This window comes from Enhydra lutris, unplaced genomic scaffold, assembly GCF_002288905.1.
Source record: "Enhydra lutris kenyoni isolate GAN:26980312 unplaced genomic scaffold, ASM228890v2 scaffoldscaffold21, whole genome shotgun sequence".
NCBI classification, from domain to species: Eukaryota; Metazoa; Chordata; class Mammalia; order Carnivora; family Mustelidae; genus Enhydra; species Enhydra lutris.
Genome location: NW_019154105.1, coordinates 27,324,544 through 27,349,781, shown reverse-complemented (window position 1 = coordinate 27,349,781; position 25,238 = coordinate 27,324,544). Strand labels below are relative to the sequence as shown.

Here is a 25,238-nt window from a genome sequence, read left to right as displayed (position 1 = left end):
CTAAGGGTGGGAAAGGTGGTCCCCTGTTGCTGGTCCTTCACCTTCGTTTGTGGAGCCTAGCTATTTAAAGATTTTTTTTTTTTAATTTGACAGAGAGAAATCACAAATAGGCAGAGAGGCAGGCAGAGAGAGAGGAGGAAGCAGGCTCCCTGCTGAGCAGAAAGGCCAATGTGGGGCTTGAACCCAGGACCTAGGATCATGACCTGAGCCGAAGGCAGGGGCTTAACCCACTGAGCCACCCAGGTGCCCCGAGCCTAGCTATTTAAAGAGAAGGCAGTATCGAGGGAGCTGTAGGGTGGTGTTTTCTTCCTTTGATTTTTTAAAATATTAAGAAAATATATTTTATTTGTTTTAGAGACAGAAAGCTTGAATGGGGGGAGGGGGAGGGGGTAAAGGAGGGGAAGAAGCAGATTCCCTGCTGAGTGTGAAGCCTGACTCGGGGCTCAACCCCAGGACCCTGAGATCATGACCCTAGTTGAAATCAAGAGTCGGATGCTTGGGGGCGTCTGGGGTGGCTCAGTCGGTTAAGTATCTGCCTTCGGCTCAGGTCATGATCCTGGAGTTCTAGGATCAACACCCACGTCCGCTCCCTGCTCAGCAGGGAGTCTGCTTCTCCCTCTGCCCCTCACCCCGCTTGTGCTCTCTCTCTCTCTCAAATAAATAAATAGATAAAGTCATTAAAAAAAAAAGAGGGGTGCCTGGGTGGCTCAGTGGGTTAAAGCCTCTGTCTTCGGCTCAGGTCATGATGCCAGTGTTCTGGTATCAAGTCCTGCATCGGGCTCTGTGCTCAGCAGGGAGCCTGCTTCCTCCTCTCTCTGCCTGCCTCTCTGCCTACTTGTGATCTCTCTCTGTCAAATAAATAAATAAAATCTAAAAAAAAAGAAAAAAGAGTTGGATGCTCAAGCAATGGAGCCACCCAGGCACCCCTCTTCCTTTTATTTTAATGTTGAAGGGACTTGGCTATGCTTTTAGTCATTGGGAAGGAGCCACTAGACAGGGAAAGCTTGGAAGTGAAGGAATGGGAAACACGAATGGATCTGTGCCCAGGACTGCAGCAAAAGCTGACCAGAGGGATTAACCTTGACCATAGAATGCTGACTTCTTAGCTCAGAACTGAGGAGTGTAGACATGGATAGTCATAATGTGTACTGCTGTGGGGTGGGGAATGAGGGGGCTTCCTTCCTGACAGCCTAAATATTCGCAGTGAAAGTTCAAGGACAAGATTTCAAAATAGCAATGGCAAACAACAGGGGAGAAACTTATCAGGGACCACTGAAGGTCTCAAAGGTTGGCAAAATAAATGAATAAATGATTGGTCTACATGATATAAACCAGAATGCAGAATGTGTGCAGAAGTGACAATGTCATGAGAAAAGTCTAGATTATGGAATTCGGTCTTTATATAGGCAATGGTGCGCATCAAAGGGTTCTTGGGTTTTTGTTTGTTTGTCTTTTTACACCTAATGCGGGGCTTGAACTGATAGCCCAGAGATCGGGAGTTGCATGCTCTCCCCACTAAACCAGCCAGGCGCCTGCGTTGAAGGTTTTTTGATTAGTGGGGAGATGAAGAGAATGTAAGACTTTTGGGGTGAGGAGTGTGGGCCAGGAGAATTACTAAAGGTCACCAAAAAGCCTTCAAATGATCTAGGAGCTCGATAAGGGTGTGCCTTATTTGGGGGTTGAGAGTGGAGATGGCAAAGTTAAGAGTCACTGAGAAGCCAGGTCCTAGGAGGCTAGTGGTGATGCCACCACGTGGATTGGGGGATGGTTAGTTCCTTCCCCCAAACTCAGTCCACTCCCATCCTAATCCACCCTAAATATACACTCTGAGAAGAAAAAGGGTGCTTTCGGGGCAAACCCTGGTTTGACAACAACTGCCTAGCTCTCTCCAGACTGCCGCACTGAAATGTCTCCTTGTATAGACATACACGAACTTCCCCGGCAGAGAGCTCAGAGGTCACTCAGATACAGGAAACGCATGAGAGAGAGTCAGAGATAAGACAGCAAGTTTAGTCTCTTTCCTGGGTGGATGTCATGATATTTTTGGTCAAGAAAGAGACTGTGGGAGATCATATTTGTAAAGGAAAATGATGAATTTTAGGTGCCGGGATGATCTATGTGGATTTGGGCTACTGGGGTTGAGAATGTGAGTCTGGAACTTGGGAGGGAGGCGGGGCCTCGTGGGGCACATGTGGGCGTGGTCTGTGTGGGACTGGTTGTGAAGCAGTGGGGCCCAGGGAGAGCGGAACATCAAGAAGACTGGGATTAGATCCTTGAGGAATGCTCTTTGAGAGGCACGCCGAGGTGGACAAGGAGTATCGGGAAGGAAGTGGAGAAAATGCCAGAGAAGCAGGTGGATACACAGAGGAGAACACAGCTCCTGACAGCCCAGGTTGGAGAGTCCCACCAAGGAAGGGCAAATTAAGGACAATGGCAGGATAGCTTCTCCTTTTTACAAAAAACGCCACTTCTCTTCTTGAAGACTGATTTTTAATTTACAGTTCCGTCTACAAAATGGTCTCTCTTGACATCACTTATGAAAAAATATTGAGTTGCTCTGAACCCTCCCCCCCACCACTTTATAATTTGATGATCACCCTCCAGAAAGCTGTACGGTTCTCTGTGCAGAATGTGTTGAAGATCTGGTCAGCAGACCCGGACGGAAAATCTGGGTCCGTCTAAGCACTTCGATCTGAACGCAAAATGTTACTTGAGTTCCCTTTGATTTTCAAGTTCCGCATCGTAGTAGAGCAGGCCCTCGTGCAGCCGGCCAGCTCCCCACAGGTGGCCCCGGGTCTGCCTTTGAACGTGGACGTGGACGTGGTCTGTTTCTGACTGTAGCAGGTTCGCTTCTGAGTATTTACTCCCCTGTCTATCAGCGACGGGCTCGCGTGCTCCTGGTGAGCTGGGTTCATCTGGGGGCTCTTGAAATAACGGTGTCTGGCTCCTGGAACCGTTTTCAGCACAACCCCCCTCTCCTCTTTCACACTGGAGAGTCGGCTCATCGCTACTGGATTGTAACACCTGTGTTCGGCTTCTAACCTTTCTGGAAACCGAGTCCTCCAGAGGGCTCGCATCGGTGTCCATCAGGTGGGAGTTCCTGTGGCCCCCTTCCGAATGTTGTTGTGCAGGTTGCGAGGTTTCACCTGCAGTGATCTTGAGAGGAATATCATGTTGAACTGTGTTTATTTCCTGAAGGCAGCCTTCGTGTTTATAAATGTCTGAGTCTCTTTCGTGACTGTCGCTCTTGTCAGGGTCTGAGGAACCTTCAGCCGACCATGGCGGTGTTTGTGGTACAACATCTGCGTTGAAAAACTCTAAGTCTCTCAGTGAGTGACGCCACGTTACCGTCTCCGATAGGAGAGCTGCGGCGTAATAACCGAGGACGGTGCCTGGAAGCTCATCACTGGAGGGGCTGTTACCTCCCAGCCATCCAGGCAAGGTCTGTTCACCCTCACATGTATCTGTGTCAGAGGCACCTTCTAGACAATTCTCACACAAACCAGAGTCTGGACCAGAAATGAGAGATTTTTCAAAACAATCCTCCTGATTCTCACACTCCTCCAGAATCTTCTGGCAGGGGATATGGTCGTCAGGATCCTCCAGTGATGTAACATGGTCCCTCCTCACCCCTGGGTCCCCATCCTCCGGGGGCTCGCTGGCTCTGTGGCTGTCCCCGCCATGTGTCTCTTCTTCGGTCTCATTTCTTGCATCCTCCGAACTTGTCGAACTTAGAGTAAATAAAGACCCTTCATCGGAATCAGATCCATAGTTGTTGTCCATTGTATACTGAGGGCTCGAAGGAGCCTGTTTCTGCACCGGTTCCATGTTAGTGGGAGTGACCGGCACGTCATGGCCCCAGCCTGGAGGAAAGACGGGTGGCGCTGGGCTCTGCTCTCCCCAGTCCCTCAGTGGGACTGCACTGTGGGAGGTGGGAGGCTCTTCTTCAGTGCTGGTCTCCTGGAGCCTTTGCTGCTGTGTGTCCAGCAAATTCAGGTAACCGCCCCCTTGCATTTCCTTGGAAAACTCCAAAGGGAACCTCTCATTCTCTCCAGCCCTCTCTGCGTTCACATGCATTTGCATTTTGGAGAGAGAAGCTGCCATTTCTCCTGGAGGCGTGCGGGGAGAACCTTCCTGGGCCCCAGTCGCATAATTTACTTCCCCGAGAACATATTCCTTGCGGATGTGATCCCGTCCTGCTGGAATTCGTTGGTTATGATCAGCATTTGGACGTCCTGGGGGAGCGGAACGGGCTGCACGGTCACTCAGAAGTATGTCATCCTTCCCCCCTCCTGGCCCTCTGCTGTCACTGCCCAGTTCCCCGCTCCGCCAGTGGTCCTGCTCCCGTCTGCCCTCTCCTGCGGCTCCATCGGGGATGACAGCAGCGTGGAGGACGGCAGGCTCTTGGAGGGGCCGATCTGTCCTCCGGTGCTGGGCCTTCCCCGAAGCTTCCATGTCGCCGCAGAAGCCCTCATTCCAGTACGCGTTATCTGCGTTATCCGCGCGGTCCGAGCTGGGCCCCTTGCGTCTGCATCTCTGGTGCCACAGTCTGTCAATGAAAGGCCTGCTGAAAGCCCCCAGGCAGAAGGCCACGAAGAATGTGATAAACACAGCCAGGCAGACGGCCAGGGCGAGGTCCTGGGAAGGGTCTCCCTTTCTTCCAGCCGCGGGCGCATCCCTGGGGCTCCTAGCCCACCTGGACCGCCGGTGGGGCCTCCCGCTGGCCGGGGCGCCCTCCGTTCCCGGGGTGTCGGAGCGCTCAGACCCGCCTGCCTGGGGCCTCTCGGCTCTGCTGGGTGGGAGGCTTTTCACAGGCTTCGTGGGATGATGAGGAAGGTGGGTCTCCCTGGAACTTCTGCTTTGGGGGGTCCACCGGTAGGCCTCCTCGTCCCCTGCAAGCGGGGTGGGAGGAAACACAGTGAGTGGACATGGAAGAAAGGCTCTGTGGGTCCCCCTCAGTCCTCACCTGGCTATGTCTCAAGGGCACACTGCGTGACAAAGAGCAGCTTTACTGACTGATAATGGGCTCAGGTCATGATCTCGCGGGTGGGGAAATCCAGCCCTAAGTGGGGCTCCGTGCTCAGCGTGGAGTCTGATTGAAGAGTCTCCTCCCTGCCCCTCCGCCCCTCTGGCCACTCATGCTCTCTCTCTCAAATACATAAATAAATCTTGAAAAAAAAAAAAAAAAGACTTCTCTGTGATCTTGATTTCTTTGGAACCTGGTAAGCACGGCCATTTTTCTACCTAAGTGGCAGTCGTGAGTCATGAATGGAACGGGGTCTAGAACTCATTACAAAAAACCTTACCCTGGGGCGCCTGGGTAGCTCAGTGGGTTAAGCCTCTGCCTTAGGGCTCAGGTCATGATCTCAGGGTCCTGGGATCGAGCCCCGCATCAGGCTCTCTGCTCAGCAGGGAACCTGCTTCCCCCTCTCTCTCTGACTACTTGTGATCTCTGTCTCTGTCAAATAAATAAATTAAATCTTTAAAAACAAAACAAAACAAAACAAAAAAACCTTACCCTACTCCCCACCCCCATATTCAGTTAGGAGTTGGGAGATTTAGCCCAGATGGTTAATGGCAAACAAAAGTTTTCCAAAATGTTCAACTCTAGTAACCTAGTCTAGCAATTTGGGAGAATGTCAGGGAATAAATCAAAGAAAAGCATAGTTTTGAAATATGTGTGTTTTGTGTGTATACACACACACACACACACACACACATAAAATAGGATTATACTTTCATAGGGTTAGCATGCATTTTATTTTAATTCCAGTATAGTTAACATACAGTGTTTTCAGAGGCAAACCCTTTAAATAATCATGTCTCACATTTTAAAAGTTCCTTTTTTGATCAATTATTTGTTAAGGATTAGGATTGGGGCACTTGGCTTCAGCTCAGGTCGTGATCTCGGGGTCCTGGGAACAGCTCAGGTTGTGATTTTGGGATCCAGCAGCCTCAGGCTCCCTGCTCAGCAGGGAGTCTGCTTCTCCCCCTGTCTCTGCCCCTCCCCCTGCTCCTGTGTGTGCTCTTGCTTACACACTCTCTCAAATAAATAAATGAAATCTTAAAAGAAAAAAAAGACTTGGGATAAAAAATGTGACATTTTGGGGCTTTGTCTCCCTGTGAAATTACTGTTTTTGACCAAATCCAATGATTTCTGAGCCACTGGAACTACGTTTCTTTGATCACGTGAGGACAATCATTCATGAGCCGAGGGAGACAGGTACCAGTGAGTCTTCCGTGACACAGCCAGTGGCTGACTAAATGCCCGAATCGACACTCTGGCTTTCAAGGGGACTGTCGTGGTTTCCAAGGAGACTAACTATTTCACGTGCTTTTCTCAGTTCAGCTGACACCATCTCCGGGAGAAGAGGCACCACCGACTTACCCACAGACTCGCTGCAGATGCCATTCCACGTTTTCCTCCAGGAGTCAGAAATGACATTTTGGAAGGCTGCCACGCTGTAGCCACACTGCCACGGGTTGTCGGCCAAGTCCACCTCCAGATGTGGAAGTTCCAGAGCAATGACCATCATGGGTAGGATGGCGGTCAGAACATTGTTGCTGAGGTCTACAACCTGTTTGAAAAGAAACAAATTTAGGGCAGTCTGTGAATGAAGACATGTAGAGACAAAATCAACAATAGTTACAGATATTGCTTACATTGCTATGGAGGCAATACGAATTTAGGCCTGATTTGACAGTTAGGGAACACTGAGTTTAAATTTCTGCTCTGCCCCTAGCAACTCTGTGAGCCTCAGAAAACTGTTCATTTTTTAGGAGCCTCCCTTCTAGGGTGGTTGTAAGGGTTAGATGCACGTGAAGGCTTTCAGTATGGTGCCTATATCAGATGCCCAGTCATTTCCTCTTCCTTCTCTCCTCTGAGTGGTAATTTGTACTTTTAGATAAAATCGAGACTCCCTGTGATTATCAAGGTCTAGAATTAGATACCAGGTCTAGAATTTCTGGAAGCACTGTGATCTCGAAAGTGACCAAGGATCCTGGGCCATGAGAACATAGAACACAAAAGAACTGTGGTTGAGAAGTAGCAAAGAGAGATCTTTTGGATCAACAATTATCTCAAGGGTAGTAGTACATTTCCCTGCATCTATGGCCACCTGGCATATCCCAGATGACTAATTTTTCTAGTCTAATCAGAAATGAGGGGGACCTGGGGAACAAAAAGTCTTCAGTGGCTCTGGAAACAGAGAGCAGGGAACTGCAGAAGTTGGCGATGGCCATGACATGATACGGCGGGGAAGGTAGCTGGTGTAGCTCTTGCTACTGCTTGCAGAGTGCTGCTGTGCAACAGGCATTCTACTGGGTGCTTTGACCTTCCCCTCCCCTTTTTCACAGAGGAGGAAACTGGGCTGGGTCACATAGTACACACCACAAAGCCCCTAGTACTGGGGCCTGGTGCATAGTGGGTGCTCAGTAAGTAAAGGAGAAAGGATTGAATGAATGGAGTGTCAGAGCTGAGATCTAATCCAGCACCAGGGCTGCATGCCTTTCCCTCTGGAACATGCTGTCTTGGAGAGCCTGGGCTCCCACTGCCTGGGAGGCTGGGGGGAGGAGGCCGGGAGCAGTGGGCCACAGGAGGTGGGGGGCATGGGGCTTAGGGAGGGCCAGGTGGTAGGTAGAAGAACAGAAAATCACAAAAGAGAAAATGGAAACCCTGCTGGAAGGGAAAAAAAAAAAGTAGGCCATGAATGAAAGTCAGAGAGTCTGAATGTCACCCAGGTCAATTGTTTTATAAACACCAGGGAAAAAACAGCATTGGCATCTTGGGTTCTATAAATTCCTAAGAAGAGCTGATTCAAACAAACAGCACCATGACCAAGACCACCACGTGTAGAATCAGAATTCTCCCTGAACTGAGGTAGTGAGGGTAACCTTTTTAGTGCTGAGTAACCAAGCAGTCTTGACTCCCAAAGAAAGGTTGCCGAGAAAAGGAAGGAGACTTGGGGTTGGGGGAGAAAAAACTACTTCGCTTCGCCAGGCCTTGCCTGCGATCAAGAGCTTTCTTATGAACCACCCCCCCCAACAACAGAAGGGAATACTCCGGTGTGTTTCGGCCAGTGATTTTCCTTTTAGTGCATCTGCATTTTGTTCATCCCGGCGTCTTATGTTACAAACCATGGAACCGAAAACAAAACTGAAGCAAGGACAGAAAACTCATAAAATGATTCAGGAGGAATAAAGATGAAAGAACAGTCTAATTTGCCTAAAGAAAAAGCCATCCACCATCATTGGAAAGGGGTGTGCATGATAGAAAGATTGGGAGGCAACGAATGTTGCTACACGAATCGCAGTATCCAAGAAGAATGGGAAAGCTTAAGAAAAGGAATGCTAATTTGAAATGCCAGTGAAACTTATTTCATTCCAGCAAAACACGATGATGACTTTATGATGTGAAAAATCGATCTGGCTTCTGAAAAGATTCCCACGTGGGAAGACACGGAGTGTAGTGTAAGTACTAAATACATTCTCCTGAAAGAGAGAAAAAAAAAATCAACATCTCTTTTGATATTCTAGCTTTCTGATACCAGATGGTTTCATCAGGTTCCGAAACCAGTTTTTAGAGTCATTGGCAAACATGTAGATAGGATAATGGAGAAGGAGAAATTGTATGATCCTGGGCGAGAATTGCAGATGATTTAAAACATTCTTGGGGCTAAATGTTTTATGCTAAAAACATTTTTAGTTTGCCTGTAGCATCTCTTCCCTGTGAGCTGCTGAACACTTACGAAGCACGGTAAAAATGCATAGGAAATAACAACAGACATAGGGCAACTGCACACACAAATACACTTACGGTCAGTATACAGTATGTGAAATGTGGTTCCCAGGCGATCCGACAGCTCATTTGTGGGGCATTGGGGAGCACTGCCAAGTGCTCTTTTCTCATCTGCTCTGATAATTACTGTGGCAGAGATGGTCCCCAATGGTCCTGCCTCCTGATATTCATGCCCTTGAGGAGTCTCCTCCCATGGAGAGGAGGTAGAGCCTACAACTTGGTTCAAAGCCAGCAAATGTGGCAGAACAATGTGATGTCACTCCCATGATGACATTGTATTAGCTTGTCATGTTTTTCTTGCTAGCAGGCTCTCTCCTTGAGGCTCAATGGAGAGGCCCATGTGGCCCAGGACTGAGGGCAGGCTGAGGCTGAAAGGAACTGAGCCCTCAGTGCCACAGCCCACTGGGACCTGCCTCTTGTCAACACCCATGTTGGCTTGGCAGAGGGTCCATCTCCAGCTGGACCTTTAGGGGAGTCTCCAACCCTGGCCGACACCTTGACTTTGGCCTCTTGAAATACCCTTAGCAAAGGACCCAGGGCCTTGCCTGGCTTCCTGACCCCCCAGATCAGAATGTTCTATGAGACAGTATGTGTGTGGTTTTGGACTGCCAACTTGGTAGTAATTTGTGACCTTCCTACTCATGAGCATCATTCATTTATCCATTCCTCTGTACAGCAAGTGTTTTTGATACACGTTATGAATTAGATATATGTTAAGCACTAGAAAGCAAAATAGATGATGATGTCCATCCTCAAAGAGATTATGAGGATGAGGCACTAACAACGAACGATACCTAAAACTAAATGATTTCAGCAGTGAGGAAAAAGCAAGGGAGCAAGGGAGTGTCTTGTGCAATGAGGCTGGAGAGGCAGGCAGGGGCCAGCCCTTGTTGGGAAAGCTTAGAAGGATTTTTAACAAGAAGTGGCACAGTTTTGTATGTTCAGAGGGTGGGGCGCTGTGGCCACTTTCGAATTTCTCTATGCAGTCTTCATTCAGAAAGACCTTGCTATATTCCAAGTACCATTCAAGACATGTTATGTGCATTAAAACATTTAAATCTCACGAACTTCTATCAGAAAGGAATGACGTTACCTGAGAAAACTGAGGCACAGAGAGACGCGGTGACTTGCCCAAGATTGCGTGGCGGCAACGTGACAGAAGCTAGGTGGGTCTCCACCCGGGCAGCTGAGCCCAGAGCCCACCGACCTTACCGCTGCCTCACTCTCCTCCTTTCGGTAGAGGAGGGACCTGGGGGGCTCTGGCTACAGGTGGTAGCTGGAATTTTGTCTCCCACCTATACTTGAATAACACTTTAAATAAAACTGGGAAAAATCAGCTATGTCGATGCTCTCTAGTATGATGGCCCTTTAGCCACACATGGCTTTCGAGCACTGAACTGTGACTCATCCCCCTGGGCTGTGGGTACAGATAATATTCACCAGGCTCTGAAGTCTTAGCATGAACAACACTGTAAAATATCTCGTTAATGATCTGTATATTGGTTACATGGGTTAAGGATAATATTTGGTGATACTGGGTTAAAAAATATATTACTAAACGAAATTCATCTGCTTATTTTTACTTCCTGAATCTAGTTACTAGAGCGTCTAAAATTGCCTATGGGGCTCGCAGTTTGTTTCTACCAAATGATGCAGGGCTGTGTAAAAAGTGAGGGTCTGTGATGGAGGGTATGGGGGACTGAATCTTTCCCTAAGACCTCGGTAGGTGTCCCACTGGAAGCCCTTTGGCCTTTCTAAAGGAGCATCGCAGGGAGACTGTAATCCGCCCCCCACCCACCACCAAGAGTGGGGAGGGTGGAGCAAAGTGCTTGGGGCAGGGGCTGCAGCCGCCAAGCCCCATCAGGGCTTTGGTTGGGGGGTTGGCGGGGGGACCCTTTCGTTCACAGCTGTCAGCACGTGAGATTAACCGCAAGGTGCCTGAGAGACAGGCACATAGTAAGTACTCTACAAGTATGGGCTGTTATTATGATTATTTTTATTATTTACGCCCCGTGTGGGTTTGGAAGCAGCGGAGTCACTGGCCTTCAGGGCCCCACAATGTCCCGTCCAAGGCTGCTAAGCATCACCCAGAGGTGGCTCGGAGGAGCGGCCTCAAGTGCTCCAGACTGCGCAAGCCCCGGGGACCTGTGACCCACCCTGCAGCTCAGGGCGGGAGCCTCGGGGATCACCGGGATTGAATTTCCTGCCAACGGTTAAGTGGAAACTGGGAGTTGGGTTTAATTTGATTTAGAAAAATAATGTGCCAATTCTTGCGGCTGAATATTATGTTCGAGTGAAATTCATGTCTATGACTGAGGCATTTGATTTTGAGGCAAGAGAAAGACTTCAGCAATTTCAGCCGAGACTTAAAATAGGCTTCTAGTTTTTAACTAATAGCCAGCACTCCTGGGTGTGGAGAAACTCTCTGGCAGAAATATTCTAATGTAATTGTCCAGCTGCCTGCGTATTGGAAATCCTCTAAAAGTCACTTTATAACCTGTAACTTCTTGAGGTCCTTGAAGGCTTCTGGATGAATCCTGAATATCTTGTTGCTTTTTAAGTAGAGGTTCTCCAGCCGTGGGCAGTTCCAGAGGTCCGACAGACCGATCTGCGTTATCCCATTGAACGACAGGTCCAGACTCTGTAATGATTTCAGGTTCCGAAGTCCTGTTAAGAGAAAAAAGCATATTAAAATATCCAGGGGTGATGTTCACTGCAGCATTGTTGATTGCGGTGAAACTGTGGGGACACCCTGCGGGGCTGTCCGTGGAGGGCCGGCTCAGCGGTGCAGCAGACCGGGATTCTGTGTACGGTCACCGCGGGTTGCAGGACAGCCCAGAGTAGGATTCCAGCGTTTCTGGGGGGAAAAAGAGCCACACACAGACAGATAACACATGTTCTGAGCATCCAGAGGTAAAAGGCCAGGAGGGAGATGAACTGATCGGTCAGTAGTAGTAACACTCCACAGTTCTTGTTGGTCCTGTAACACTTCTAGGCATTCGCTTATTTTTCACAGGTAATAAGCTATAGCGAGGTTTTGTTTTCTGGCAAAATTGTTTACTTGGGTTTTAGTCTCTGTCTTTGTATCCGGAGAGTAACCAGGAGGCCCATTTGGCACAGAACACAAAGGCTGGGAAGGAGGTGCCAGTTGTAGTCGGCTTCCAAATCTGATTTCCCACATGAGTCTCATAAGGATGCCCTGCATTTTCCCGATTCCCTTCTGCTCTGTTATCACAGTTTGTGTCTTTTTTTTTTTAAGATTTTATTTATTTATTTGAGAGAGAGCAAGCAAGAGAGAAAGAGCATGAGCAAGAGAGGGTCAGAGGGAAAGGGAGAAGCAGAATCCCCACTGAGCAGGGAGCCCGATGTGGGGCTCCATCCCAGGATCCTGGAAATCATGACCTGAGCCGCAGGCAGACGCTCGACCGACTGAGCCATCCTGGTGCCCCTCACATGTCGTCTGTTTCTTCAACCAACTGCTACTTAGCAGAATAGGTTGGTTCAATTCCAGAAGGGAGTATTGCTTGTCTACAGTCTGCAAGGTACTCATTACCAAATTGATTATGCAGAGATGATGACTTAATGTAAATAGTTGGACATCGATGTTATCATATGTTCACAACAGCTGAACTGATTAAGAGATCATTAGGACAACTCAATCAAAACATTAGGAGCCAGGCACTCAGTGCTGAGGACAAACAGAGCACAGCATCCTCGTGTTGGAGTGAGTGATAAGACATACACACGAGAAAAAGTTCCTGATTATCTGAGCCCTTACACCCCAGCATCCTACTCTACAGGGAACTGGTGTTTGCCTATCAGCCTCTTAGTCAGATGATTAGTCCCTTCGGGGAGGAATTCACATCTTTGTTAACTCTTGCAATGTCTGGAATATATAATAAGCTAGAGGTCACAGTCTTTGACCTGCACAGAATTTAAAAATTATCGAGATAACAAAGATTCAGTACAAAAATCTGCATTTCTAGCTTCTCTTGAAAATTCAGAGGTTCCAACTGGCACGAGATAATGCTCGGTTGGAGCTGAAGGAGGGCTGCCTGCTTGAGCTGGGGCGGGCGCTTACAGAAGAAGATGGTTTCTTTGTACTCAAGCCTCCATCAAAAACAGGAAAACAAAGGACAGGCCAAGAAGCTGCATGTTTAAAAAAAGTAGGGAGGCGCCTGGGTGGCTCATTGGTTAAGCGACTGCCTTTGGCTCAGTTCATGATCCCAGGGTCCTGGGATTGACTCCCGCATTGGGCTCCCGGCTCAGCAGAGAGCCTGCTTCTTCCTCTCGCTCTGCCTACTTGTGTTCTCTCTCTCTCCCTCTTTGTCAAATAAATAAATACAATCTTAAAAAAAAAATTGGAGAGAACCAAGGCTGATATTGAGGTGGCACAGGCTGGTAAGAAATACTTCTGTATTGGTTTGTAAATAACCACTGCCGGGTTCCCGTGTGCTGCCCCATGGCCCTAGGCACCCAGCTGGAAAGCCCAGGCTACAGGCCAGTTGTTAAATATTTTGAATACAACCCTTAGAGAAAATATGTTTCTTCATGGAGTGAAGAGTATTCCTACACATTTTAATATGCAAACATATGGGTCTGTTAAAAAAATGCAGTATAAGACATCAATATACAAGAAGCCGTAGTTTCCTTAACACTGGCACGGCACTTGCCTGGCTCCACGTGGCTGTGAGCTCATAGTTCCTGTAATGTGTCACTGCTTAATTTGAATGGAACATGGACCCTAGGAGTTCAGTGGAGGGAAGAAATCATTTTATTTTATTTTTTTAAGATTTTATTTATTTATTTGACAGATATCACAAGTAGGCAGAGAGGCAGGCGGTGGGGGGAAGCAGGCTCCCCACTGAGCAGAGAGTCCGATGCGGGGCTCGATCCCAGGACCCTGAGATCATGACCTGAGCCGAAGGCAGAGGCTTTAACCCACTGAGCCACCCAGGCATCCCGGAAGAAATCATTTTAAAATTCTTGTTTAATTGTATAGTCTCTTTATGCTCTAAGCACTTCACAGACATCTCCTTTAAATCATCACAAAGCCCTGGACATTGTTAGCATCTTGTCAACGACAAAACCTAGGTGCAGTGAAGTTAAGAACTTGCCCCGTGTCTTAGTAGGTGGAGCTGTGGAGCTGGGATCGGAACTCAGATCTTTTAGCTGTTACCGTTTAACCATGAACATTTCACACACACACACACACACACACACACACACACACACACAAGCAAAAATAGTAAACATGTACCATGGGACTTATAATATATATGTACGGGTCAAGTGTATGACAATGCTAGCACAAACACCAGGAGAAAAGAGGTGGAAGAATATAGTTGTAAGTTCCTTGTGTTACAGGCCAACAGTATAACACGACATAAAACAGTCTGTGATGTCAGGGTGTGTATTGCGAATCCCAAAGCAACCACAAAACAACACAATAATGGCAAAGAAGTATGGCTAGTCAGCCTGCAAAGGAGATAGAGAGGATTAATTTTAAGATTAATTAAAGAGGATCAATTAATTAAAGAGGATTAATTTTAAAGATACACAATTAATGCAAAAAAATCAGAAAAAGATAAAAGGGGGAACAAAGAACAGAATAAACAAATAGAAAAAATATCAAGATGATAGATAGAAATAACAGTCTTGGGGCGCCTGGGTGGCTCAGTGGGTTAAGCCGCTGCCTTCGGCTCAGGTCATGATCCCAGGTCCTGGGTTCGAGCCCCGCATCGGGCTTTCTGCTCAGCAGGGAGCCTGCTTCCTCCTCTCTCTCTGCCTGCCTCTCTGCCTGCTTGTGATTTCTCTCTGTCAAATAAATAAATAAAATCTTTAAAAAAAAAAAAAAAAGAAAAAAGAACAGTCTAAAAATACCAAATAAAAGGCAAAGATTCCCAGTTTGTATAAAAATTCAAGAGTCAACTATTCAGTTCCTACAAGAAACCTACTTTAAATATAGGAACATGAGCAGCATACATGTAGAAGGATAGAAAAAATAGTCTTTTCTATAAATGGTGTTGGGATAATCGCCCGTCTTTAAAAACTTCTATATGTTATTCATACCACATATAAAAAATTAACTCAAAACTATTTTAAAACTGTCATAAACCTAATGTAAAAACCTAGATTTTAGGGCACCTGGGTGGCTCAGTCATTAAGCGTCTGCCTTTGGCTCAGGTCATGGTCCCAAGGTCCTGAGATCGAGCCTCGCATCGGGCTCCCTGCTTTGGCGGGGAGCCTGCTTTGCCCTCTTCCACTCCCCCTGCTTGTGTTCCCATTCTCTCTGTCTCTCTGTCAAATAAATAAAATCTTTTTAAAAAATCCTAAATTTTAACCTAAATATAAATAGATCATAAGCCTAAAATATAAAATGTAAAAAAGTAAAGTTACAAAACTTCTAGATGAAAACATAGAAAAATCTTCGTGACTTTGGATTCGGCAAAGATTTCTTAGATATGACACCAAAACACAATTTATAAACTAACAAAGTGATGAAATGTATTTCACAAAAATTTAAAATTCTGCTCTTTGAAAGACATTATTAAAATAAAAAAATACTCAAGCCTCAGAATGGGAGAGAAAATATGTACAAATCACATATCTGTGAAAAGTCTTGTACCCAGAAGAGATAAAGAACACTCAAAACTCAGTAATTAAAAAAAAAAAAATTAGAAACTGGCCAAAGATTTATATACATCATTAGAGACATACAGATGGCAAAAAAGCGCACAGAAAGATATTCAATATCAATAGTCACTAGGGAAATCCAAATTAAAACCACAATGACATATGGCTAAAATTAAAAAGATGGCCCATACCTGGTATGGGTAAGGATGTAGGACGACTGAAATTCTTACACAGTGCTGGTGGGGATTTAAAATGATACAACCACTACATACAACACTGGCAATTTCTTCCAAAGTTAAATATCTACTTGACATACAACTCAGTCCTTGTCTGCCTAGGTTATTTACCCAAGAGAAATGAAAGCACATATCACCACAAAGACTTCGTTTCAGTATTCTTTTGACGTTGATAGGAACAGTAGCAATAATCCCTCTCTCATCTCTGATACTGGCAGTTTGTGTCTTCTTATTTTTTTTTTTCTTGGTTAGTTTGGCTTGGTTAGTTTAGAGAATTACCAATTTTATTTTATTTTTTCAAAGAAACACATTTTGGCTTTGTTGATTTTATCCATTGTTTCACCTGTTTTAAATTTCATTGATTACTTCTGCAATTTCTATTATTTCTTTTCTTCTGCTTGCTTTAGGCACACATGGCTCTTATTTCTTTAATTTCTCAAGATGGAAATTTACGTTTTTGATTTTAGACTTCTCTTCCAGTGGATGCTTTTAATGCTATACATTTCCCTCGAACTGCCGCTTTTGCCATATCCCTCAAATTTTGATAGACTGAATTTTCATTTTCACTTAGCTTAAAATATTTTTAAATCCCTCTTGAGACTTCTTTTGTGACACATGTGTTATCTAGAAATGTGTTGTTTAATTTCAGGGAGTTTGTAGCTTTCTGCTGCTGATTTCCAGTTTAATTCTATTGTAATCTGTGAACATACTTTGCATGCTTTCTGTTTTTTATTCAAGTTTGTTAAGTTGTGCTTTATGGCCCAGAATGTGGGCTGTCTTGGTAAATGTTTCATGTACAGTGGAAAAAAATGTGTATTCTACTATTGTTGGAGGGAGTATCCCATACATGCCAATTAGATCAAGTTGATTGATAGTGATATTCAAGTCAACTACATCCTTATTGATTACCTGCCTGCTTAATCTATCAACTGACAGGGGAGTGCTGGAAGTTTCCAACTATAGTGGATTTTTAAAATTCTCTTTTCAGTTGTCAGTTTTTCCTCACATATTTTGACACTCTGTTGTTAGGCACATTCACATTTAAAATTATTCCATCTTCTTCAAGAATTGGCCCCTATATCCCCTTTATATAGTGCTTTATTTATCCCTGATAGTTTTCTTGTTCTAAAGTCTCCTTTGTCTGAAATTAATATAGTCACTCCACTCTTCTTTTGACTAGTGTTTATCTAATAGTTTATCATTTTTTTATGATTTTATTTGACACAGAGGGAGAGAGAGAGAGCGAAGCAAGAGAGCACAAGCAGGGGGAGCAGCAGAGGCAGAGGGAGAAGCAGGCTCCTTGCTGAGCAGGGAGCCTGATTCAGGGCTTGATCCCAGGACCCTGGGATCATGACCTGAGCCAGAGGCAGACCCTTAACCGATGGAGTCACCTAGGAACCTTTAATGGTTTATTTTTCTCCATCCCTTTAGCTATCAGGTTTATTTATAATAACCAAAAAAGACAGCCAACATGCCCACAAAGAGGTAAATGTATATCCATGCAATGAATTCTGGCAATGAAAAGAAATGAACTTTTAATACAAACAATGCCATGGATGAATCTCAAAGTAATTATGCTGAATGCAAGGAGCTATACCAAAAAAAAGAAATAATATAATTGCATGAATATAAACTTATGGAAAATACAAACTAATGTATAGTGTCAGGAAGGAGATCATTGGTTACTGAAGGGAGAGGATGGGTGGGAAAAGATAAATCATAAAGGGCATGAGGAACTTTGGGGATACAGCTAGTTCATTATCCAACAGTGGTGATGGTCTCATGGGTCAGTGTGGTTCAGTGAGTCAAAGGACAGATCAAAGAGCGCTTAGCAGACAGACGAGCAGGGGCCTCTGATAACGTACAGACTTACAGAAGTCCGACCAACAACAAGATAGTTGATGGGTATTCTGAACTTCACATGAACTCTGAACTTTTGCAGAAAGAGAATGGAAATCACCCATTGTACCCATTGTACCTCAGATCACAGAAGTGACCATCACAGCAAAGACTGGGATGGGGAACAGAGAATTAGAAACTCAGGATGATCAAAAGGCACTAGAGGGGAGCTGACATTGTTCGAGCACCCGTTACGTACCAGATGCTGTGAGAAATGTTTCACATGTATCATCACTCTATGTGTTAGAGTTTTTACAAGCACTATCGCTAACCCTCATATCCTCCCCATAAATGCCATCATCCTCAGTTAAAAATAAGAACCAGGCAGCTTTTTATAGGTTAAGTGTCTTGTTTAAGGTCAATTAACAGGTAAATAGAGTAATATAAGAGGTATAAGGGTAAATAAGAAGAATGGGACCAGAACATCCTAAGCATGGGTTGGCAGAGGGGGTGGGGGTGGAAATAGGGACTTTGAAGGCAGAGAGTTATAAGGATACCCCCTTATTTGACTCCCTTCATAATATCAAGCTAAGATCCCCAAGAGGAAAGGTAAACTCTGCAGATAAGAATTAAGACTGTTAAGTTCAGTTACACCTCCTACCTGAACAATTTCCATCTACCTCTAATTTTAGAGAATTAAGGTTTAATTCTATTAAGAGAACTGGTGGGGTCCTATAAATGACATCGTTTGCTTAGGGTCTCCCAGAGTAGAGTTGGGAAATTTGAGTAAATCTTCCACAGTACTTGGGTGCGTTTCTCAATGGGGAAATGTGTTCTTTTAAAAATTTTGCATGGCAAATCAATGTTGAGGGGGTACTCAGGTGAACAAAAGAAGTTGGAAGGGGCAGTGACAGCTGGGGCATGGGCATCGGAAGGTAGATTCCATGTTTCAAGAGAGGGGAGTTGAACATTGGGAGGAAAATATGGAGGCACTTCTGTGGGGAAGGAACTATTTATTGAACTGTTTTCCGACGATCACATAAGCCATAGGAGGCAGGAATCTGATTAATTTTTGCATTTAAGCAGCCAGAGGCATTTTTATTATTTCTAAGAAATTGTCTCAGTGTCTCTTAGAAGAAAGGCCATAGAGGGTACACCCAGACACTAAATTGCCTTAGGAATGTTCCTTTGGACTATGAACTCCTTAAATGTTCTCCTAAGAGTGATAATCTGATAACATAGAACAATGATATTCAGGGAGTTCTGGCTTCAAGTTCAAAGAGTATTTAGAATTGAAAGAGTCTGAAATGGTCTTAGACAAGATATTTTATTCATTAGGTCAGCGCTCAATGTGGTCAGTTTTGTATAGGTGAGCCAAACACCAGGCCCTCTCAGCTTACTGACATACATTCACATGGCTGTTTTAGAACCTGACCCGGTTTTGAGAATACAGCTTATTGGTATTTCCATAATTCAACAGCAATCAGGAAGAAATATGAAATAGATTATAACATACTTTTGTTTTTACCAGACACTGGTTATGTTTTTTTTTTGTTTTGTTTTGTTTTTTGTTTTTTTTTGTTTTTTTTTCCCTCCACCAGTTTCAAAAGTCAGGTATTATTTCGTCTCATTTTAACACATTTATCTCTTGGGTTCCAGAACTTAATGTGTTAAATGTCAGGCTGTCAAAAATCTGGTCTGTCAACCTAATTGGAATCCCAGGAAGATGTTGGTCCTTCTGCATTTCCAGGTACTCTACGGGCACTCCAATAATACTGCTTGTGGGAGAGTTTAACTGGAGATTGGTCCCATTGTTTGAAAACTGATTTTTCTGCTATTAATACTGTACTCCAAAGATCTGGGAGCAAGGTGGAATCAAATCAGAAAGCTTAAATTCAGAGCCGGCTAACTGTTTTGTAAATTGCATTGGCTGGCAGTTGCCTTGGGTGTTACCCCAGCGTGAAGCTTGTTGGTGACATCACAGCTCACTCTGATGACACGGGATCAGTTGAGTCTGGGTGAGTCAGTGTGAGCTTTCGCTCCTACAAAGGTGGGCCTTCCTGAGTGAAAGTGACTTTTCATGGCTTCTGTAAGCTGTCACCATTTGAAGATGTGGGACAGTATTTATAAAAGCACACGTGTTACAAGGCCGGTTGTTTGATTGCTACTTTGTGAGAATCTCTGATTTATTATTATTTTCGATGAATGCAAGCACTTCTATAAACAGGCAGACACAAATGAGTCTCAGCTCATGAATTATGTGGGCCAGGCCTTCCACACTGCAATAGCTATTGAACATTTTAGAAGATAACTTGAGATTTAGACAAAACTGAATTGATAATTTGTTTCTAAATAGACTGTTATCCTCAGTTTCTATCAAGACAGAAGAAATAACTAATATTTGCAAAGTACTTTACACGTATACAAAGTACTTTTCCCACATTTTAATAGCTACCATTTACTATGCCAAATGCCATGTTACAGTAGGTTCTTGAAATATTTTTCCTTGAATCCTCACTACAATTCTATGAGTAAATATTATATTATCAATATATTACCTTTGTAACAAAAAATTTTTTTAAGTAAACTGTACCCCCAATGTGGGGCTCAAACTCACAGCCCCAAGATCATGAGCAGCATGCTGTACCAACTGAGCCAGCCAGGGGCCCCCAGATGCTGCCTTTACACAGGCTTAGAACAAAGGAATCAAAGAACAAAGGGAGGGTCAGAAATAGAATGGTACTCCAGGCAGCACCTCCCTTTCTTTTACCAGCTTTCCCCCTCCAAAATGGGATTTCAAAGTCAGGGTGACTGAGCCACGGTCACAGAATCGTAGAATGGCAAAGGGATGTTACAGGGGGGCTCAACTGAAGGATGTGGCGATTAGAGGAAAATAATTCAAATCACAAAATGCTATGGATAAAAGAACTCTGAATTATATCCAGTTAGATTCAGAGCTTACATTGGCCTCCCACCATCAACTGGTTTCTTCATCTCTCTACGGTTTCATCTGCTAGAGTTCTAATAGAGTTTCAGATACATGACTGGCTCATCACCTTTTCTTCTCCTTTGTAAGTGTAACATTTTTTCTGATCTTTTGGGGAGGCAGAAGTTCAACTTGGAAAAGAAAGATGGGGTTGTATATGCATTTTATAGGTTAGGGGTGTTTGGTCCTTAAATGGTATTGTAGTCCCTCTGACCTCCAATTAGCTCTGGGGAATACATCTGCCTTAGGGAGATAAGTGGTGGGATAATATTTTGACATATTACTTTTTTATCTCCATGTCTCTTTTTCCATTTCTCCCCATTCAACCAGAAAGTAGGCTCTGTGTTAACTACCCCAGGGGAGGCACAGGGCAAGGCAGAAAACAGAGGAGTCTACAAGTCTTTCTGGCTTTTGTTTCCAAACGCCTAAACCTTTAGACGAAACGAATTTCTAGGTCTAGACAGAGGGTTTTGAAGAAACAAAAAAATGTGAAGAATTTTCTTCGAACTGAAAAAACTGAAATTTTCTCCGGCTGGCAGGGTTGGTAAGGGACACACATAGATGGAGAGCGACACACACACAGACATGCATGTGTGCACGTGCCCACACACACACAGACACATGCACATGCACACTTTGATGCCTTGTCAGGGTATAAGATTCTACAGCTGTGGTACAAATTTGGGGAAAAGCAGAGGAAAGCTCATGGAAGACTGATATTAAGTACAAGTATCTCACACCCCATCCCCAACTGAGTCTACTAGAATGCGAGCTCAGAATCAGAAATTATGTTGGGGTATAGGCAACAGAAGGTTATATCTCTAGTACACTTGAACTTATGGGTTGAAATTCACATCTACCATACTAGTTAAAATTATATCATATGCATATGTGTAGCTACCATCATGATCGTCATAGAGTTATAGCAAAAAAATGGCAGTAGTCTAAATGTTGTTTGATTAACCCAGTTATAACATATGTATATATCAAAGCTATTCAATAATATAAAATACTATTTATGAGATTGCTTAATTATAGAAAGACGTTCAAAATGGACTGTGACATGAAAATACAAATTATGAAATATTATGGAAAGTATGATCCAATTTTGAAAGAAAAATATGTACATAGGCATGAGGAATAGACTTAAAGAATATATACAGTTGATCCTTGAACAACACAGGATTGAGGGGTGCTGATCCCCTGCACAGTAAAAAATTTACATATAACTTTAGCTCCCCCTAACTACTTAAAGCCTGCTTTTGACTGGAAGCCTTGCCCATAACAAAGTCAATTAACAAATACGTTGTATGTTGTATGTATTATATGCTGTAGATGTTATTAAGAAAATTGTAAGGAAGAGAAAATATATTTACAGTGTTCTGTGGTACTTACAAAAAGAAATCCATATATAAGTAGATCTGTACCAAGGTCAACTGTATAACATGAAGGACTTAAAAGATTTCTCCTTTAAAAATTTTTTTAATTACTAGTGTTCTACAAATAGCAGGGTTTTAAAAATAAGAATATAATAAAAATTATAAAATAAGGTGCAATTAGTTTATACTTCACACTGAAAATCCTGCACATTGCTTTTATGAAAAAGCTTAGGGAGGGAAGACGCTTCCCTTTCCCACATAATTCTGTTGATCTGATGACTGGGATAGTCATTCCTTCACCTGGCAGGCTATTGCCAAAATGATGCTTCAAACAAGACCAAAAGCTGGGGAAAAAGCAAAACAATAAAATATGAAAGGAAAGAATGGAAAATAAAAAAAACTAAATATGCATAACTTGGGATGGAGAAAAAAAAGACAATATCCTTACATTTTCTTTTTTTAGCAGAATGTCTTATATAAGGTAAGTACTTGGCAAATAGTGACCAAGACTAAAAACAAACAAGGAAAGGAAATTGTCTAGCACTCCTGGATATTAAAAAAGGCAAAGGAAGTTGCAGATTATGAATCTGATTATGAATCTGATATATTTTTTTCTTTTTTCTTTCTTTTTTTTTTTTTTTAAAGATTTTGTTTATTTATTTGACAGACAGAGACCACAAGTAGGCAGAGAGGCAGGCAGAAGGAGAGGAGGGAAGCAGGCTCCCCCAGGACCCTGGGATCATGACCTGATCCGAAGGCAGAGGCTTCAACCCACTGAGCCACCCAGGCGCCCCCTGATATCTTTTCTTAATAAAATATTGGTGATTAGTTAAGGAGGTCCAGCATGTGGATTACTGAATGCCAGAAGCCATGAGAATTTATTAAACAACAGGATATGTGGAGTATCCTGTCAGAAACCAGGATAAAGAATTCTGATTTTGATTTGACAATAAGAAAGTTTACATAGTGATCATACAACATTAGCATATTTCTCGTCTACACTTGGAGGACAATTGGACAAGCAGATGTAAAACGTATTCTAAGAAAACAAAAATTATAAATATGGCAACATACTTAATTGGAATTGTGCTATACACTGAAAACATATAAACTAGTTATTTCTTAGTACTTTCTATATTTAGTAACAAATATATGATAATCAATGTAGATAATCTGAAGTCATGATTATTTAGCACTCAAATACTTCCTAGTCTCTCTCAACAAAGCTCTATTACATTAATGTAAGTTATAATGATGAGAGATTCAATTGCATTGGCTATGAATTCCACATATTTTAACTTGAAATTCCGCTAAGAAACTCATTTATCTGTCCTGATGAAACTGCTTTACTTTTAGCAATTTCCTCAAAACTGACAACAAACATGGAATTCTTACAGGCATAAAACATCTCCTTGTTTCTTGGGCTAGCCCATCTCTTAAAATCGTACTTACCCTTGGGAATGTCAGTGAGTTTGTTTCTTTGAAGAATTAACAACTTTAGAAATGGAAGCCTATGCCTGCTGCTGCTTCTGTGGCGTTTCCCCCACGAGGACTTGGCACTGGGTAGATCCAGAGAGAGCGAGCGGATGGAACTGTTGCTGAGGTTTAGTATTTCCAAAGTGTGGAAGTGGGCAAGAGGGCTTAAGCTGATGTTCGAAATGTGATTGTTACTGAGGTCCAGATGTTTTATATTCCAGTCTTTTCTCACGCGAGACTGTACGAGATCCCTAAGGAAACCGGCACTTGCATCCAGCGTGGCCGCTGGCTGGGGCATGTCCGCACGGGTATCACGCCTTGCAGTAAAAGAACAGTTTGTCAGATGTCCATTCCATCGGCACTCCAGACTGAATAAGATACTGCCTTTTCTGGATGGGCCTGTCATTGTTCCAGTAAAATGAAGACCTGTTAGCATTGTTAGGACTCGGAAATGTAGGATTTTCATAATGCCTAGAGAAAGAAAAATGAATGGACTTATTCAAAATAACGTATGTGACAATTAACATCGAAGAAGCAGAAAATTCAATTTTCAATTTAAGGTTTAGGAAAATTATTTTGCCTTGATTGCCAATTTAAGTGCATTTGATTTCTTAAAACTTGGGGCATTAAAATGTAGCTTAAAAAATGGTAAAGCTGTGGGGTGCCTGGGTAGCTCAATCGGTTAAGTGTCTGCCTTAGGCTCAGGTCCCAATCCCAGCCCGGAGTCTGCTTCTTCCTCTCCCTCCTCCCCACCCCCAACCACACACATGCTCGACTTCTCTCTCTCTCTCTAAGGCTTTAACAAAATGGTAAAGCCATAGTAAGCAATTACATTTATGTCACAATTTAAATAAATAACTCCCCTGATTTTCTAGAAAATATTCACTTGGGCCTCACCTCTGTTATTCCAAGAACACTCACCGTGCAGTCTGCTTTGGAGGAAAACCTACCAAGATTAAAGACTTCTGTTTTTTTGCTGGTCATTAGTACTGAGCAAAGTCTATTATGCTTATCTACAACCTGTAATCAGCTATGTGGTTTATTATGTGAGTGACAAGCCATCCAGTTACACTAAACTATGAACTATATGAAGGGCAAGTTCAATTCAAAGGAGACTCTTGATTTTTTAAAAAATTAAAAAATTTACATTTTTTGTGACTTTAAAAATTTTGAAATTATTTAGACACAACATAAGCAAAATGGGTTTTAAAAATGATGGTCTGCATCAGCACCATCAGGATTTAATGAGATACATAAATATCAAGTCTCATTTTCATCAAAGTTTGAGAAGCAATTGAAAATTTTAAAGTATCTACAATGGCTAAATGTGTATACACAAAAATTTTCAAAGAAAATGGATAGTAAACTCCCCAAAAGACTGTAAGTTCCCAGAAGGGCCGTGTTTTCCAAATATATATATTTCACATATTTCCAAATATATATGTGTGTATTTAGAGAGAGAGAGAGAGAAAGAAAGAGAGAGAGAGAGAGAGAGATCCATTCACAAGAGACTCTTAATTTTTTTTTTATGACTAGAAGAACTACATATATATATAATTCCTCTCCCTTCTCCCCATGTTTTATATTTTCAATAGTCTGTAGTCTGTCCCAAGGCTGTGCCGTTTGGATAAATAAGTGCACGGAGTGAATGAAATGAAACATGTAACTTTTAAACTTTGGTTTTATACAAGGTCAACTCTCCTACATTTTAAAGGGCACCTAAATCGAGGTACACGTGTCAACGAACCGTAACGGTGCCCTACAGCATAGAGCAGTGATTTATTTTGATAACGTACTTCTTACACAATACCAGACATTGAATTAACTTGTCCAGCCAGAAAGATATGTCTCTATATTCAAAGCTGCAATCATTGTAAATACAATTGTAG

The 25,238-nt window shown here is 43.4% G+C and overlaps 1 protein-coding gene across 1 annotated transcript; it reads right to left on the bottom strand.

Annotated features, from left to right (window-relative positions):
* Positions 1 to 2,655: 2,655 nt before the first annotated feature.
* Positions 2,656 to 23,820, bottom strand: LOC111149235 (leucine rich repeat containing 66). The gene is made up of 4 exons (XM_022506187.1): positions 23,326 to 23,820; positions 11,295 to 11,464; positions 6,389 to 6,578; positions 2,656 to 4,892 (listed from the first exon to the last, which is right to left on the bottom strand). Exons 1-4 carry the CDS (start codon positions 23,813 to 23,815, stop codon positions 2,707 to 2,709), a joined length of 3,036 nt encoding a protein of 1,011 aa, XP_022361895.1. The 5' UTR covers positions 23,816 to 23,820; the 3' UTR covers positions 2,656 to 2,706.
* Positions 23,821 to 25,238: the final 1,418 nt, after the last annotated feature.

Coding starts and splice junctions, on each gene's coding strand:
- LOC111149235 (XM_022506187.1), bottom strand. CDS start 23,815: ATGAAAATCCTACATTTCCGAGTCCTAACAATGCTAACAGGTCTTCAT. Junction 11,465..23,325: donor ACTCACTGACATTCCCAAGG/GTAAGTACGATT, acceptor TTCTCTTAACAG/GACTTCGGAACCTGAAATCA. Junction 4,893..6,388: donor CATCTGCAGCGAGTCTGTGG/GTAAGTCGGTGG, acceptor CCCCGCTTGCAG/GGGACGAGGAGGCCTACCGG.